General features: G+C 42.1%; 2 protein-coding genes across 2 annotated transcripts; both read right to left on the bottom strand.

Annotated features, from left to right (window-relative positions):
• Positions 1 to 853: 853 nt before the first annotated feature.
• On the bottom strand, positions 854 to 8,326 carry dhdds (dehydrodolichyl diphosphate synthase). Its single transcript, XM_036539808.1, has 9 exons — positions 8,284 to 8,326; positions 7,580 to 7,661; positions 6,780 to 6,896; positions 6,426 to 6,568; positions 5,853 to 5,969; positions 3,659 to 3,760; positions 2,141 to 2,255; positions 1,863 to 1,970; positions 854 to 1,425 (listed from the first exon to the last, which is right to left on the bottom strand). Exons 2-9 carry the CDS (start codon positions 7,640 to 7,642, stop codon positions 1,189 to 1,191), a joined length of 1,002 nt encoding a protein of 333 aa, XP_036395701.1. The 5' UTR covers positions 7,643 to 7,661; positions 8,284 to 8,326; the 3' UTR covers positions 854 to 1,188.
• Positions 8,327 to 13,749: 5,423 nt separating this feature from the next.
• LOC118784341 (myelin-associated glycoprotein-like) lies at positions 13,750 to 17,196 on the bottom strand. The gene is made up of 6 exons (XM_036538548.1): positions 17,151 to 17,196; positions 16,000 to 16,015; positions 15,653 to 15,933; positions 14,895 to 15,206; positions 14,507 to 14,779; positions 13,750 to 13,772 (listed from the first exon to the last, which is right to left on the bottom strand). Exons 1-6 carry the CDS (start codon positions 17,194 to 17,196, stop codon positions 13,750 to 13,752), a joined length of 951 nt encoding a protein of 316 aa, XP_036394441.1.
• Positions 17,197 to 18,952: the final 1,756 nt, after the last annotated feature.

Below are 18,952 nucleotides of genomic sequence, written 5' to 3'. Positions count from 1 at the left end.
CATGATGCTCAGCCACATCTCAACGTAACTAGCACTAGTACAACTAACTTACTACTAATTAAACTTACCGTCAAGTGGTGTAAGGTTAACGTATGCTTTTTCATAAAGGATCAATCAGCGTTTTCTGTCAAGCATCATCAGTTTCAAGACATTTACCCTGGGTAAAAACAGGACTGTCAAAACCCAATTATAAATTTGCACTTTGCAAAAGCAGTCAAACTCAAGTTAAGCCCTCTCTGACACCTTTAATAGGTTTATTTTACCTTGCCAAATTTTTGAGTATTCTTGGGAGCAAGGAAACAGAATATGGGCATGTCTGGCCTGCAAACATAACATTTTTAATACTTCTTTTTTCCATTTGTTTTACAGGACCATGTGATAACACCGGGCTAGTTGATTCCCAAAGTAAAGGTCTCCATTGTCTTCCTCAACCACGTACAATTATGGTGGTCACAAAGTAAAGCGGTCTTACATGAAAAAAAATACATTTAAGTCAGCACAATATAACAAATTTATTCTTCAAGTCAATGGAGAAGTCTTGCCAAACTCTTATGTTTGTTATGTTGTATAAACTGTATCACATCTAAAATTAGGAGACCTGTATCACGGCAACAGGTCTGCAGGTCTGGACCTACAGCTTCAAAGGACTGAAGTAACCAGGTTGAGCTCCAGCTCCCCTGATTAAGGAGGGAGATGGCATAATGGGAGGGTCCTATTGCCATTAACAGACTTTTTAAATCAGTAATTGTTGCTTATGGGTTGAAATGGCTGGGGGACAAGGTTAATTGCCCTTTCTAGAACCAGGCCTTTGAACTCAACAGTGAGAGGCCTTGTAGCAGTGAGACAGGTCTTGCATCAAGTTTTTTTTTTTTTTTTTTTTTTTTTCATCGATCAGTTTCTTGTCTTATAAAACCCTAAATGGCTGGCTTCATGCTCCTGTGTGTAGAAATGTATGGGTTGTCCATAGAAACAGTTTTCTTCACAAAAACAAGGGTCATTACCATTATATCAATCACATCTGATATGTCTTACACAACATAACAAATTACAGATTTGGACAAACTTCTATAAGCCAGTAAATTAAATATTCCATTGCCCCATAGGGGTAAAAAGCCTTCTCATTTCACGTATATATATACACACAACCACCGGGCTGAGTGGCCCCCCTCTGAGATGCTACAGTGTGGGCTAGGCAAGAGCGGTCAGTCCGGTCAGATCGGTGAAGAAACTGTCCCTCTTGTGCTGGAGGGCGCTGAGGAAGTCTCGTACCCGGCCCTCTCGGGCCGCCGTGTAGCTCAGCAGGTGATCCTGTCTGCTCTGGGTGTCTGCTGCCTTCCCATGATGCAACAGCAGCTCCACCACACAGCAGTGATCGGCCTCCAGCTGCTGACGGGTCTGCTGGTCCCGGTGCAAGTCTCGAGCTTTCTGCAATGTTTGAATCCATAAGAGCTTCCCTTCTTTCCTGAGTGCCTTGCATTCTACTGTAACACCTTACAGTTCCTTTCCTCCCGCGCCAACACAGGTGCAGTTACACGTGGCAGTGCTAGACATGCTATTACCACTTACAGCCAGCAGTGGGTGATACTGCAGTATGACAAAAAATAGGTCACTCCAGGTACTGGCCAGCTAGTGCTCAATGTGAGAAATGAGCTCTGTATTTGCTTTACTGAGAAGTAGGAATTACACAGGTTCTGTTCCACACAATTCTATTCAACCGCTGAATGTAGTAAAACATCTAGATAATCAGCTTCTGCAATGTAATGAATTACACTGGGCTACATGTTCCACACAGACGCTCAGATATTAAAACTGAATGAATGGATGGTTGGATGAGTGAAGAAGACAAGGGACGGTAGACATACCTGCAGAGATGCATAACTCAGCTGATACTTCAGGATGGCCTCACACAGGTTCCAGAAAGAGTATTCTGGCCACAGCACGGACTGGAACACCAGGCAAGAGTAGGACGTCTGCCAAACAGACAACATCCCCCAAAAAGTTACTTTCTCATCTTCAGATAGCAATACAAGGATGGCTAACTTGATAGACACTGTGATATAAAGACTGAAAACAGGAGTATATGAAAATGAAGTTTTTGTCCTGTTGAGCATGGGACAGAACAGGAAGTGGTCTGACATACCTGCCACAACAGGAAGTCGCTCAGTCGCACCTCCCCGGACGTGCGGATGAGCAGGTCCGGGTCAGGAGAGCTGCTGCTATACAGACACTTACTCAGCAGGGACTCCGAGATGTCACTGCGCGCGCGCGCGCACACACACACACACACACACACACACACACACACACACACACACACACACACACACAGGCTGTTAGCCACCTTCAGGAACTCAGTCATTTCATAATGTGAGATTTAATCTACTCCACTATCATGTTATGTGTAGTGGTGGTCCTACAAGATTTTTCCTTGTTACCATTTGTTTCCTTTAGCTTGTGATATTATGATTTTCTACTGAAGGATTCAACAGAGTGTAGTTGTTACTACCATGACATCAATTACACTTTATTATTTAATTACAGTTTATTTTCTTGGCAGGCCCTCTTACCCAGATACACTGTCATTAACGTTTCTAAATATTTTACATCTTGTTAATTCATACAGCTATAATTTCCTTAAGTCAAAGATGCATCAAAAATATCATCAGCCTGCAGTCTGATCCGTAACCGCTGTGTGACACTCCTACCACAGACAGAGAGGGAGAAGGCAGTGCAGGGACTGGTCTCTGGCACCGGGAATGTGCGTCATGCTCCCACTCACCAGAGGGTGGTGTCGCTTTTCTCACCCACATGATTACCCATAACAAGCTGAATGCTGACCATCCCACCCCTCCCCCACGAGGAATTAAACCGAAACCAACGCACTTCAAAGACCTACACACCACAAGTTACACATTCTAATGGGCTATTATTATCAGCTATTTACACAAGTCAGATACAACAGTCTAACTGTTGTAAAGAAAGAAATGTATGGACTTTGCAGTTTTGTATAAATTGTTTCTGTATTAATGTTTAAGTTTGGATTGCTTTGGGCTAGATCCATTCCCTTTACACAGCTCTGTTAAAAGAACTCGCTCTCCGCTCCACAAACTGCAGCTGAATGTCTTTCAGATGACTGAGCAAAGTTAGACGGTTGCTGGAAAAACCTGTGCGTGTAGCTGCCCCTGCATGTAAACGCACACCGGAATCTGTCAGACAGAGGGGTGTCTGAGGTGCTGGCCACCTGTGAATGCTACAAGAAAGTTTTTCTGGCCTCTATTTCAACGTAAATTGTATTTTCCACACTTTCTTAGTGTTAGAAATCAGTATTCTGAGCTTCTTTTGTGTCTAGGCCTCTCTCACATTTGATGTATTAGCATATTAAAAGCTCTCGGTTAACCTTTCCTCAACCTGCGGAAGCTATGGGTTGTGGAGATAAGGGCAGGACATGGAGAGGATTAGGCTGTGAATATAATCTACATTCATATGACCAGAGGAGGGGCAGAAAGGTGCAGCCACACCCTGTATTTGTGAATATAATGTCCCCATAACACAATAAGCATACCTTGCGTATAATGGATCTGGTCAAATAGAATGCTAACTGTCTTATCCTGGAGCCACACATATTTTATGTAAATCCTCTGTGACTACATTTGCTTACCTGGATTTGATCAGGCCCTGCTCCACGCCCCACGCCATCTCCTTCACAGCGTTGGTGATCTCATGTCTGGAGGTGTAGGCGAAGCACACATTCAGGAAGCACCTGTTTTCAGAGACACACAGATCTGAGCTGGGCATTCTGTGTGAGAGAGAGTCCCTCCCTGGGATAAACTCCCTGGAACAGACCTCCAGATCACCAGCAGGTGGTGGACAGTGACTCCTGTTACACCTGAGCACCTGTTATCAAATAAAAGGCCACTGTAGGCAACAACCACCAACAACCCATTTCTGCTAGTGCCTGCATTTCCATGCGTGTAATCAGCCGTGGGGCCGCAAGCCCTGCGTGTTCGATCACGTGCCAGCGCTGCATCTCCTCTCTGACGCCGATCTCAGGTCCAGCAATTAATATCAAATAAATATAAGTATATTTGCAATAATAATTATGTCCATCAAAGTATACACAGTGGCCTTAATTATTATGAAAACCAATCAAAGCACAGAGCAGGATGTTGTGACCATTACGACTTTATCTGAGGGATTTCTGGGGGACACACTGAACAGTAAAAATAAAGGTGTCAAACGAGCATCCAATCATCACTGTCAAAAGTCACTACCACGTCAGCAACGACACAAATTACAGGATAAGGCATTCCATTTATGAATTATGTGGAAAAACCACAACAGTCACACAGACATAGCTAGCTCAAACAGCATAGCAACTTACATTCACTACAACAACTACAGAGCTAACGTCTATAGCTATGTTATTTGAGTTCGCCGGATGCACCACAACCCTAGAGCAGAGAGTGCACTGACCACAGCAGCATCACGGCCTTGTGGTGAGCAACACTTCATACATGGCAGGCTCTGCTGCACGGGACCCACATGGCAGGCTCTGCTGCACGGGACCCACATGGCAGGCTCTGCTGCACGGGACCCACATGGCAGGCTCTGCTGCAGGGGACCCACATGGCAGGCTCTGATGCTTCACTGCCTCCTGCCCAACCGCTGCACAGCTGTGCAGCTCACTTGTCTTGTGCTGGTGAGAGTTAATAAGCCTGTCAGCCGCTGCCCTAGTGAGTCAGCAGCTGACATTCAGTCAAATTCAAAGGTGAGATGTAAGGTGGAGTTACAGCAGGATGTGGTTTCAATGGGCTGCATTTCCACAGACTGCTGGGGTTCAGCAGAAGCCAACCAGCAGCAGCTCATTCAGACACGATGCACGATTCTCCCCGCTTTCAACTGCTGCAATCCCTCGGAATTAATACACATAGACTGAATGAAACGCACTGTTTCAACTTCTAAGATGAGAAACAGAAAAAACGATGATAAAATGCCATAATACCTTTATGCATTTTTATTTTTAAAGCTCCTTTAGCAGTCATGAGGCCCCGAGTTGCTCTGCAGTGTGTTGTGCGCTACGGACGTCCTGTGTGAGCAGCTGATGGGAGACAGCGTCTCACAGACACGCTGCATCTGCAGCCTCAATGTACGACTCTTCAGTTCAATCGCCTGTCAGACAGGCAGTCTGCCCTGCAAACAAGTTAAGCCTCTCATAACTGCTGCAAGGCATCACATGCCTCAAGGTCTCCAGAGCAGGAAGAAAGGAAGCATCTGAAATGAAGTCTTTCTGGGAAAGTGACCCATTTATGGCTAGAATACACACTCAGCAGGAAAAACAGAGACCCCACAAAACACACAAACACCACATCAAAACAAAATTATTCAAAACGAGAGGTGCACTGCCTACAGTACATGTTTTCTGTAGCCCTAAAGGTCTCATCATTTCCTCTTGGTGCTACAGGCAGTCAGTTCAAACGGTGTATTCCAATTTCACTTACTGCAGCCCTATTCACAGACGGGGCCGTCAGCTAACCTTGGCCTACCCAACCTACCGGTGACAGAGGCAACAAATGTAGCCTCCAAGGACGTCAAGTCCTCCAAACACACATCTATACTCACCTGCCCTACTTCTACCTGTCACTCATCTTTTATCATTTCCACATATCTATGAATGCTTCACTGAGCCTTCATTCACGGAAGGGCACTGGCTTATGGAAAACATTCCTTTGGAAACACCCATTTCAGGGTTTGCACGCTATCAGCTCTAACCGTGGAGCAACTTTCGGTTCATCTGTTCTGCTCTCTGCTCTACCCATTACCCAGCATGCCCTGCGTTTGGGTGAACTTCCTACTTGTTGTGTGTCCTGGTGGCTACGACGGCCTTGGCGATGAGCAGCTGGAGGTCCTGGGGTAGCAGGGCGAGGTCTCCCAGCACTCTGATGCACACCCCATGCTTCTCCAGATTCTCCCTGTGGGCAGAACACAGACACATTTTACACATTCAGGAATCCCTCTCAGCACAGTTTCCAAACGGAAAAGCTAACTTCATTTCGTTTTTGAACTGAGGGACGGGGAATATTCCATGACCTTTAAGAACAGTAAGATACTCGACCACTTTCCACCACTTCTCCGTGAAACCACGAAGGACATTTCAAGGACAGTTGGAACACAGAATACATAACAGGAGCTCTTACAGGTCACTTACTTCCCTGAATCATCTGGGACAGCAGGGCTCCACCCAGGCCTGGAGGCCGTAACTGACTCTCCTCTTACCTCCTCAGTTATTCCCGCTCACTGAGCTGCGGTCTCTGCTTCAGGGACAGAGTCAGGTGCCCTGTAAACAGCTGCATCCAAACGAAGCTCTCGCAGGACTGTGGGACTGGAATCATATGCACTGGCGCCCCCTTTCTACCCCCGTCACTCACTGCTCCTCCAGCAGCCGGCTGAACTTCTGTCTGGCCAGTTCCATCAGCCCATCCACCTCCTCCTGGGAGCGCTTGAAGTTCTCAATGCTGAATGCGTACACCGTCACCTCCCGAATGTCCAGGTTCAGACACCAGCGCAGAGTCTGCAGGGGGTTACAGTTCACGCTTTAAACACTGACTCCTCTGCAACTACACATCAAAGAGACAGTATCCATACAGCACGCAGGGATAACCGCAGTACATGAAACAGCTTGTGACTGATTGGGAAGCAAACAGCATGCTCAACATTGACATCTCCCCCCGTCGGTCAGAGCAGCCTCAGGCTGTCCCGATACGGCACGCTCACACTCTCACCTCTGCCAGCTTGTCAAAGCCCTGCGTGTGTCCCTCCTGCCGCTCCACGTGCCGCTTGCGGGCGTAGCGGCGATTTCCGTCCATGATGAAGGCCACATGCTTGGGCATTGGCCCGGCCTGCAAGAGTTAAGAGACAGGACAAGCTGTAAGTGACAACTAATCCTTATCCCAATATATTACATTATTGGCATTTAGCAGGCGCTCTTATCCAGAGTGACTTACACAAGCTACAGTTTTTACATGCTATCCATATTTAATGAGGCAATTCTGGGTTAAGTGCCTTGCCCAAGGGTACAACAGCTGTGCCCCAGTGAGGGAACTGAACCAGCAACCTTTCCGTTTTGGAACCCTGCTCCTTACCAATATGCTACACTGCCAGCCCGCCTCAAATCAAAAAGTGTTTGGACAACTGCAAATCTAGGCTCTGCCTTCATGGCGTAACCACGGCGGTCATGACCAACTGCACTTCACCATTCTTCTGTTTTGATATTTTTTGCACAGCATTCTCAGCTCTCAGTATGACACTGAATGACACACAATATTATCATTTGAAACTAAAGACCATAATGGAAAATTAGTCATGTGTCGTTTTCACGTCACTTCCTGTTGACCACGGCTTTTAAAACAACGCAGCCTGCCGCTCTGCCTACTGCTGAACAATGCGACGTGAGTGACGTCAGAAAAACCAAAGATAAGTTGGAAAACAAGATTTAGGGAGCGCCCAAGATACGTTTTACTGACTGATCCCCTCAACCCAGAACTTCATCAGCTGTCTATGAGACGCCCAGGAGGAAACGTACCTTCAGAATATTGGCTGTGAGCCGTTCGATGAGGCTCAGTTCCCCTTCTCGAATCCACGACATCTTGCGCTTCTGGGTACAACTGGAACAGACAAGAAAAGAGTCTTCCCAAAATTAGTTCAACCAAACCCGGGATGCCAGAGGCGTGAAATATTTGAGAAACTCACTGAACAGTTCTACTGAAATCAATAAAGTCAATTTGCTAGCAGTAACCCTTTCCATGTTTTGACACATCAGTTACAACCCAGAACTCGTCAGAACGAAAAATTAACTAGCTCAATAGCTAATCTACTTAGAATGATTCCAGGTATAGCCAAATACAAACTGGTACACTGACTACAGTTGGTGTAAGTTATTAGCAAATTATAACCAGTTAGCTAGCTAACAATACACCAGATCTGACATTGTAAGATGTGGTGCTTGGCAGCAAATGCTAAGAGATTTTGTTGTGCTCTCTGTTCGACCAAGGCACATGAAGAGATGCAATTACATGACAAATTAGCTAACGTTAGCTAGCAAGCTATCTGGACTCGATATAATGTCAGTTTACGGCAAACACCAGCTCGCGAGTCGATTTCTTTTACATTTGAATCAAATATGAATCAAACAATGGTGCGTTTAATTAACGAGTTTTAACATGTCACAGAATTTGCGAAGATAAAGAAACATTTTTCATTAATGTTGCAAGCAACCTTCCAACTCACACGGTTTATCTGTAGGATGACGTCTTCTTCCGTGAGGAGTGCGTGACGTCAGTAGAATGCGACTACAGTTGAACATGATCTTCTGTTCCGCTCTCGACCGATAGGCGTTAATCCAAACGAAACCGGACGGGGAAGAGTTAGATCGTGTACTTTATTTTGCGAAACCTGTGCAGCTGTGTCTGGTAGGCTAAATCATTAGGATGATATGTGGATGTGGCGTTTGTTTAGAAGAAGCTTGTTCGCTCAGTCTACGCAGTAAAGGGTGTGTGCAAGCCACGTATTAACCAGTATTGTATACACAACTCTCCTTACACTTTTTGGGTGCATCCCGTGCCCGATCAGTCTTCCCGTCTCTTCCTCCATACCTCAGTAACTTGCATCAAGAAGAAAAATGCGGGGAGAATAAAAAGGAGATTTTGGGACGCAGCCGATGTGCCTAATTCTGCCTTCAGGGCAGATGTGTTTTTAAAGATACAACATAGGCTATATGGAATATATGGTGAATTTTACAGCAAAATGTTACGTTCATAAAATAGAATTTAGCTTAATGAACCAATTTATATAGATTTAAAGAAAGATTCAAACATAATAAGCTACATCACCTTTTTACGAACTATTCAGTAAAAAACCAATACGATGCGTGCAAGCTTTGGTCAAAATATTATTTGTTTGTATTGTGATTTTTCTCAGGCTGCTTACGTGCCGTATGCATATTTTTTGTTTTTCTGTAGTGACTTATAAACACAATAAAAATGCATAGAATGTTGCATTGTGTGGAATTTGTGGTGGTTTATGTTTACAGCATTTCCGTGTGAGGTATAGCCTATAACGATGCGTCTTCCGCTGGAGGAGACAATGTTATCGATAATGTCATCCTTTTTAATTTGTGTGGCTTCAATATAATATTGTACATTCAGTATATCAAAAGTGTTGCATGAGGCTTTGGACATTTGCAGATGTGAAGCACGTGATTAACACTCTGCCTCAGAAAACAATATTCTACCTAGTAGAAAGAAGTCTCTTCCCAACCACGAAGTGAACAGCTTTTTATCGTCTTGATCATTAGAATCAAATTTAGAAAATTTAAGTCTTTGATACATTTAGAAATGTTGCTACCTAAATAGGTTACTGTGCATGTAACGGGAATTTCAAGTACTATTCAAGTATTTGCATTGAGGACTAAGCCAGATTTCGTGAAACAATTTTCAAAGATATCTAGAGATATCTAGAGCACCAGGAGCTCCTTTTTATTTTTATTTTTTTTTTAGAAAAGCTGTAGTATCACCTGCCACTTGTGATAATTTTCACTCTTCTCAGCTAAGTGAATGTCATTTAATGGGCTCTGAGTTACTAAAAGGCAAATTAAAGAATTTGTGATGCCTGTAAAAGCTGATGGCACCTTTGAGAGCGGAAGTGGGAGAGGTTCCACGGAAGCGTTTCGTGGAGCTATACTGCCTTTATAAAGAGTCTTTACTGACCTAATAAAAGATCTCCAAGTTTAAAAAAGCGTAAGCCCTCAAACATAAATCCATGAGTTACAGTGCCAAATGTCTTCTTAAACTCTTTGACCTCGTGTCTTGAGTTATCATCAAGCAAGTCGTTGTACTCAATCAGGTCCAAGACTAATCGGATGTTATTATTATTATATGGCGACCTTTCACAAACCCATTCACCTGTCAAACCGTCCAATCCAAGTTTCATTCTTTTGGCCAAGTTTAAAGCCAGAACCTTATTATCATTGTTTAACAACGTTATCGGACGGAAATTATTGTGATTAATAGATCTTTGTTTGGTTTAGGTATGAAAGTTGTAAGTCCCTGTTTAAAGGAGGCAAATAACTCATTTTGACGGCCTCTTTGTGAGTGACAAGTAATAACTGAGAAACTGGTTTGCAAAACATCTCCGAGGTCAGCCCATCGCAACCTATAGTTAAGATGTTTTTCAGAAATATAATTCCATACGCAATAATTCAGATTTTCGCAACAAGCTACATTAATCCATCCCTGGTAGTTTAGCATTCCGTGTGGTGAACATAAATTGTATGATGTGACCAGCGTCTGTATCTGGGGAGTAAATGTTTCTGTAAAAATTTACAGTCTCACATTCTCCCACTGTCCTCACAAAATACACTCCAGTTTTTAGTTTTTTAAGCAAGTTTATTTGATCTCTCTTGTTTTCCAAATTAAAGAAATGTCGAATATTAGTTTACCCTGAATTCCAACCACGGTTTTCTAGATCTAATAGTTCTCTAGATCCACTTTTCTATCTTTTTTTCCTTTGCCTTTTCTTTTCTACATTTCGTACCGAAAGAGCGAACATTAAATTTCAGGAGTTCCCGACACTTCCCGAACTTACAATACTGAACAGCACTGAACGACTTCTGCTCTGGCAAAACATTAACAGTTCGTTTTCACTAATACTAGGTTTTGGAGGAAACCTACCGATCTGATTGTCGAACAGTATTAAAATCTCCATCAACCACAATATTTTCAAAAGTTCGCTAAATATGAGCGGTCGGCAGGAGAGTTGCACGCCACCTCTTCGTTACTTGGTGACTTCTATGTGCAGGAACAATTGCGCCAAGCTTCCAAGCGCAGCAACACTGCACCGCTGGCTGACTGGAGGACTAGCCAGGTACGTCATATAGCTTCCTACAAACTAACACAAATATCCGCCAGGTTGTCAGTAAGTTAGACAGCAGTACTAGCTTTCTTGTAACTTGCTGGCTTTCTTGTTACGTACTGTGGTAGATGCCATCTACTGCAGCCAAAGACACCTCTAGCAGTGATGGCACAGCGTAGTCATTGGAGTGCCGTTGCCAGCACGGCGCCATCCGTCCTGCTCAGGACTGAAAACACGAAGAACGTGGCACACGTGTGCAGTATTAAAATGAACACGCTGCATTGTGATTGGCTTGATACGAGCACCATTCGCGACGGATGCCTGAAATGCATTGCCAGTACCGGAAATCCTAACTGCTGACATGCTAGCGGCTAAACTGTATATCGGTGTAGCCTACATTCAATGCGGATTTACCTCCTTGAAGGAGGTAGCTCTTTCGGTGGAAACTAATCTGAAAAACTGGCTCAGCCGTCGCATCATAATGTAACAGTCGGACATGTTTAACAGACGTAACGCGATTTACTGGAATGATTTAGAATTAGCCTCCACGACCCTTTATAAATGTCTGTTTCCACATAATTTGTTTGTCCTGTGCCGTGAGTTGTTGATATTCTGTTGCTGTGTGTAATCGCTGGCAGACTGCTGGGCTAATATTGGTTACAAGCGCCTGCGATCATCCTGTTTGTTTGGGAGAGTGACGCATTTTATGATGTGCCCTGATTTATACATTTTTATAACGAAATTACGCCTATTAAGAAGTTTAGAAAAGTGTCCATAGTGATCAAATGTTTAACCTGCGTGTGAATTAAAATGAAATATAGAAATATTCAGTTAGGATTGCCGCTTTAAAGGCATTTCTCACAGTCTTCCTAATGCAAGGCTGCAATATAGAATTGATTATATTAACATTACTGACTTTACCTTATTATGACCTTATTATGAGTGTACATGGTCTGTGGAGGAAAGTGTCAGTTTCAGAGCAGAGTGTTGCTGACTGGGAAGGAGGAACCTGAGGGTTTGCTTGTGTTATGTCTCGGAGCTAAAAATTATCATTTGTACTTCTACCACATAAATGCGTCAAACAGCTATAAAGATTACACTTGATTTTTTTTTTTTTGGTTTTGTATTTTCTATTGGTATTCATACCAATAGAAAATACCAAAATACAACTGACCTAATACACAAGATCACTGCTGTTTCCCACAGAAAAGAATTGTAATTTGAATCAAATCCAAAGGCATTAAACTTTGTCTATCATCACAGGGTCTTCCATAAGTGTATGTGATAGATATACCATACAAACAAGATTCAGCATAATATAATGCAATCTCACACATTGCTCCTTATATGTCAATATATTTTAAAAATAATATCCCCTTGGGAATGACACAGATTCTTATAAAAACAATTCATTCAAATGGCCAAATTCAGGAAGTTACATCATTGCACTGCATTGGTATGATTTTGAAATGAAAGATACAAAATTCCAACTTTGTGAAACATACAGTGATCAAACAAGTGCTAAAAAAGGTAAATTACCCAAGTGCCTTCAATGAAAGAAACAGGAAGTTGAGAGGAACTACAGCAGTGCGGCTGAGAAGCATACACCTCTGTTAAAATAAAATAAAAAAGGTTCCAACTTCCTGTCATAAATCCTGACAATACAGCCGTGACACAGAGGCTTTCAGGCCTGTTCTCACAATGTTACCCTACTGCTACACTAAACCCGTGTAGGAGCAGCTCTGATTGGTTTAGCCCGGCTGTGCAGTGAGGCTGTTCGCACACGTCCACTGAGCTTCGCTTTTTCAGGGCGGTCATGTAGCAGACACAGATGATTAGCAGGGCGCATCCTAGTGCCGTTATACTTCCCACTGTCTGACCTTAGAGTGCACAGACAGCGGAGAAGGGACACCGCAGAAATAACCACAGCAGAAATATGCTATAATAGTCTATATAGTCTAAATAAAGAGACGCTATAAATTTCCTACAAAATACACTACTATGAAGGGGAACTGGGAACAGGAATATAAAAGAATATAAAAGAATGTGTAATGTAATACAGATATGATAAAAGAATATAGAATATGATGTGGATATAAGAAAAATAGTCAATATAATATAAAGAAGCGGCAGGGCCGTACTGACGTACTTCTACCTACATTGCACACACACGGCATTAGCAGTGTCCTGTCAGGCCATTTAGCTTAGCCTGGCAACCCTCTTTCTCAGTAAAGACACACTCACACACATCTGTTTGTGTGTGTTGCCGTTAAGGTCCTGCAGTTGCCACATCAGCTGGCATTAACCCCAGTGCGCCGCATGTTGTGTTGGTGCATCTTCTTTCCGGTGTTTTCATAATCCATAATTCCTTGATCTGCCACTTGCTTGCTTCCTGCTCTCCACTGCCAGAAACAGCAAAATGTGTATCAGTATGATATGAATATAAACTGCATGTGAACAGAATCTGTATGCAAAAGCTGTGTGAACATGTTCTAGATCTGGAGTGTGGATGATATCTGTTTATAAGTGGGTGCAAACTGAAGATCTACAGCAATAAATAAATACATAAAATGAGTGAATAACCATGGGTTATGCATATTATGCATAGTGCTGCTACACAGTCATTGGATGTACAATGAAGAAAAACCAGAATGGTATGCCCTGATTGGTTGGATTGACTCACCTGTAAGATGTCATAATCAGTGGACACATTGGAGAACTGCAGGCTGGTGTATGTGTCTCCGCCCCCTCCTTGCTTCACCTGCTGACCAAGAGGAAAGATGGCTGCCATTTGGGGAATGGTATTTCCAAAATGACATCAAAAATAGATGCCCTTTTGTAGACTTACCTCTGCTTCTCTGGATAATCTGGCAGCAAAAAGGAGAGATGGAAAATATTTAACATGACACATAAATATACCTCAACATTCATTCACATTTATTTTATTTAGATGTAGTAAAATTTTGTAAATTTGTTGTCAATTCAGTTACATAGTAATTTGGCCTCCATTTTCAATAACAAGTTTTAATTCCTCTGTCATAACTTTTCGTAGAAATTGTGTTTGTTTCATGTAAAATGCTTCGCGACAGGATGAAGATAAATAAAAAGTATTATCCCAAAAACAATGTGTAAATATTGTAGATGGTCTCATAATACATATGTCAATGTGATCCAAATTTGGCTTGTTTCAAAACTCAGGATACACATTTTATAACCATCAATTTAAAAACAGGTATCTGGAAAGCTGTTTGCTGTGTATTACTATCACTTCCATGTGATAAATCATTTCTCAATTTAGCAACTTGCCTCCTGTATTTGAATACCCCAAATCCAACAGTTAGAAGGTACAGGAACGCCAGTATTCCACAGATTATGTATGGAATTAAAGAGCAGTGACTTCCTACAAGAGAAGAAATAACCTTTACTTTTCTGCATAAGTCTTTTACTGCTACATAACCTGTTTCACAAAAACACATTGTGGTTGATTTCACTCTTATTAATACAAATTAATTTATAATTTTAAAGAAAAGGGTAGGGATTTATTATGATGGAAATATACTGTTGCAAATGAAACCATGCTAATTCAGTTTTTTTCTCTCACCTGCAGTTTGTGTATTCACAAACACTGGTGACCTCTGTCTCCCATGGTCATTCTGTGCTTCACAGTAGTACTGTCCTCCATCACTGGGCTCAGTCACATTGAAGGTGAGATTCTGTCCAGACCCTACAGTCTTCATCTCTTTCCCATTCACTTTATACCAGGTGTAGCTCTGCACTGGTGGGTTGGCATTACTGCTGCAGGTCAGAGTCACAGAGCTGCCCAGCATCACTGACCCAGAGGGACTCACTGAGGCAGAGGTGCTTTTAGGAGGATCTACAAGAAAATATAGTTGCAATGATAACAATTGGTGGTTTTGACTGTTTTGCAACAACAAATTCACATTGTATCGATATACTTATATTTTGTCACACAAGTCAACCTGTCTTACACAGAACACTGACAGTCAGACTCTGTTCAGACTTCTTCTCTCCGTCTCCTTGCTGCAGTTTGTAAAGTGCAGTGCAGCTGATCTTCTGCCCATGGAGGAGGTGTGAAGCAGTGAAGGTCAGAACAGAAGACACAGATTTGGTTTGATCCTCATTCTCCTGCAGTTGATCCACACTGTTTCTCAGTCTGGGGGTCCATGTCAGAGTTGGGGGGAGTTTGGGACAGGGGGCTGCAGCAGAGCAGGTCAAACTCACAGAGGTCCCTTCTGTCACCTCCACCTTCTCTGGGGTTAACTTGGGTTTGGGTGGAGAGTCTAGGAGACATGGAGACATGAGGATGGATTACTGTTATAGGAGGAGCCTCATGGCAAACTATGAATAACAATCAGTGGCTGAACCACACCCACTTCCTGCTGGGCCATGCAGCCTTTAGACCTGCCCTTCTCCAGGGAGCTCTGGCTAACCACAATGGCTCACTTCTGAAATTTAAGCCAACTCAGTACATCTGTTTCCACCTGCATTTTAAATTCTGCAGAAATCTGCCATGCCTCTAAAGCATTCAAATAAAAACTGAGGCCACTCATACCATCTGTCCATGGGGCTCTGCAGAAGTGCAAATGCAGTTGTCATGTCATAACTCTACAAGGAGTTCATGTGCTACTGTCTGATCACAGTAGAGAGTCTTAAAATGCTGTGTAGGGTGAACTTAGATGTAGTGTGTAATGATGCACAGAGTTATTAAGACTTTTATTTCCATCACCTGTGACCAAGATTGGAACTGTTTTATTAAAAGTGAATTTAAGGGGACCCATGCTGTCGATCCTAAAGCTGTAATGATCTGCATAAGATGTGGTCAATCTGTCCATGATAATTGTGCAGTTCTTCTGAAGAAGATCTCCAATCAGTCTTCCTTGAATCCTATTCTCTGATTGAGTCTTATTGGAATCAAACACATGGTTTCCATCCTGCCATTTTTTGCCACGGATCAAAACTGCCTTTGCTGACTGCAGATCATTCTCATATTTAGCTGGAATCTGAAATCTGCAGGGAATCAGAACACAGGATCCACTCAGAGCTTCTATACTCTTAGGCATCCAGACTGCCCACTGACTGCTCAGGACCCCTGGAACACAGAAAACAAGACTGTTATTATACACAACACACAGCACAACATACAATATAACATATCACAATATGTAAAACAGTTCTGTCACAACATGCAACACTGATAACATGAAGCTGTTGCAATATTGAATACAGAGAACACAACACCCTCACAATATATAACAAATTCTACAATGCTGTTACAATATACAACGCAGATTCTACAATGCTGTCACAATATACAACGCAGATTCTACAATGCTGTCACAATATACAATGCTGTTACAATATACAACGCAGATTCTACAATGCTGTCACAATATACAACACAGATTCTACAATGCTGTCACAATATACAACGCAGATTCTACAATGCTGTCATTATATACAACACACAACACTGCCATTATATACAGTGCAGATAACACAACACAGTCTGTTTATTCACATCTATTTTAAACGCCTAATCCATTACAGTTTTTTGTTGTTTACACAGTGACTATATATACACAAAAATGAAAGGCTGAAGCTCATGTATCAAAACTCTCACCCCACCACAGCAAAACTCTAAACACATTCTCCTTGTATTCACTCACATTGCAGTTCTGGTTCACTATTTTGCAAAATACTTCACACACAGCTCTGACTTACAGCACGGTTTTCATAATCTGCATTCATATGGAAAACATATGATTATATCTGTGTATTTTTGTATGTGGATTCTGAGAGGCGTTTACATGGTTTTGAATCCAGTGTTACATTTTGCACAGAATTTGTGAGGTTTTGCCAAATCGACAAATTATTGAACCTTGTGTTAGCACTTTTGAGAACATGAGATATTATTTCAAGAAACGTGTAAACAGTCGAGAAAAACTATAAAGGCAAAAAGATATTTGCTAAAATATATGGATCATATCATTTATCTACCTAAATAACGATGATGCCATACACTTGCTGTGCAAGATGCACTCAGAGACAGTAAGCAGGGCCCAGCAGAGTGCTGTTCCTGTGCGGCTGTGCTTCCCTGTGTGCACAGCCTGCAGCTCCCTTTCATTAAGGCATATCACATATGGAGCTTCAGAAAAACTGCTTCACCACCAGCTCCGCACAGCAAAACAATGGCATGCAATGGCCCCGCCCCCCTCAGAGCCCACCTTGCAGCAGACAGCCAATGAGGATGAATCTCACAGTACCAGCCATGTTTCTATGTCAGTGAGGATTAGAGAAAATCAGGCAGAGCTCGCCAGTGGGGCCGAGAACAGACACTGTGAAAAGAGGCACATTTAAAAGGTTTTTTTTTTTAAATCTCATTTTAGTAGTAATAATATGTATAATGAGTAATGAGAATGCAAAGGCATTTTGGATGCTTCTAATATAGTATGAATTAACTCTGAAATGGAAAGCATTTGAAGCGATGTTTATAAAAACTCTGTGAGCCACTCAAATGTACAATACTTCTGAACATCTGACATGACTTTTCATCACGAGAAAAAATAATCACTGTGAATGATTACAATGACCATCCTACACATACAGCATATGAAAGGGTAACTGCTAATAATTATAAAGATCATTTATGTGAAATCTTAGCCACTGAAAGTTATAGTCATAACTTTACATTTACATCAGAGCTTAACGAATGAGCATACACAGACATGTAAAAGGATCATTGTGAGGTTAAACGATATTACTGAAAAAACCAGTGAATTTTTTTTTTAGAAAACAGTCCTGACTGCATTACAACATACCCCTGTTGAAATATGAGAAAATTGATTTCTCCTGGTTAAACATATCACTTCCTCTTGTCACAAGACCTGTGAACAGCCTATAGTATTGTGTAATCCTTACAACACAGAAATATTAGCTCTCTGCTTTAGAGAAACACTCTCAACAAAAGAAGTAATGGTAGAGAATGGTCCAATCACACTGTGATTATTAGGGACAGGAGAAGGCCCCATTATAAGCAATTAAGTGTCTATTAAAAATGAAGTCATAATTCATATTAGCAGCACTTCAACATTTCTGGCAACAACAACAAATGCATCAAATCCATCAGTAAACCAGAGAGATTAAGTAATTTTTTGCCAACAAATATTACAGAATTAGACAGGCGAAGATTAAACATACATACATGTATGTATATTATCCAAATATACATTACTAAACAGTGGACTTCACAAAACTGGACCTAATCTCTCCACCATGTCGATAATATTTAACATCACACTGCCTTTCACTTCACCGGCAAAATTGAGTTTTTTTTGGCATAGTTTAAACTTATATTCTGTGGAAACGCTAAAATTTATTACACTCCCAGGGTAAGCTTGAAACCCTCATTCATTTAAACCGCCAGTGTGTTGGTAAGATTGAAACCCTCATTCATTTAAACCGCCAGTGTGTTGGTCAACATGTACACCCAGCTCTTTATCCTGTATTGTGCCTGACATATGGAAATGTCTGACTCTGAATGTCTTACCAGCTGGAGAGCAAAAGAGGTCCTGCCGCTCTAACGATCTCCCGTTTGCTTCCTCTGTTTGAAGAGCCCTTATACTCAGAAACAAAGGAACTTGCCACATCTTCACCCCCTTCCTGAAAGGCACCATCTATGGAGAACGGCAGCTTGATGGTAGCAGGAAGTGATAACATAGAGACAGGGCTGGAGTTGGAAGAGATGAACAAGTGTGGTGTCTGTGATTTATCGCAGAAGCTACTGTAATAAAGCATAAACAATGCGGAATTTCATATTCAATAACAACAGAACTTAGTAAAATCACCATGCAACAGACCATGGGTCAGCATCCAGCCCAGTTAACCACTACGCTAACCACCACAAGACCACTTAACTCAGGGCCTCAGATTTATACTCAGAATATAGGATATGGATGGAATATATGAAATAATGCTTGTATTGCAAGAGAACAGGACATTATGCAAGAGTAAGTTAGTTCAGTAAGGA

Source organism: Megalops cyprinoides, chromosome 10, assembly GCF_013368585.1.
Source record: "Megalops cyprinoides isolate fMegCyp1 chromosome 10, fMegCyp1.pri, whole genome shotgun sequence".
Classification (NCBI taxonomy): Eukaryota; Metazoa; Chordata; class Actinopteri; order Elopiformes; family Megalopidae; genus Megalops; species Megalops cyprinoides.
This window is presented reverse-complemented; position numbering and strand designations above follow the sequence as displayed.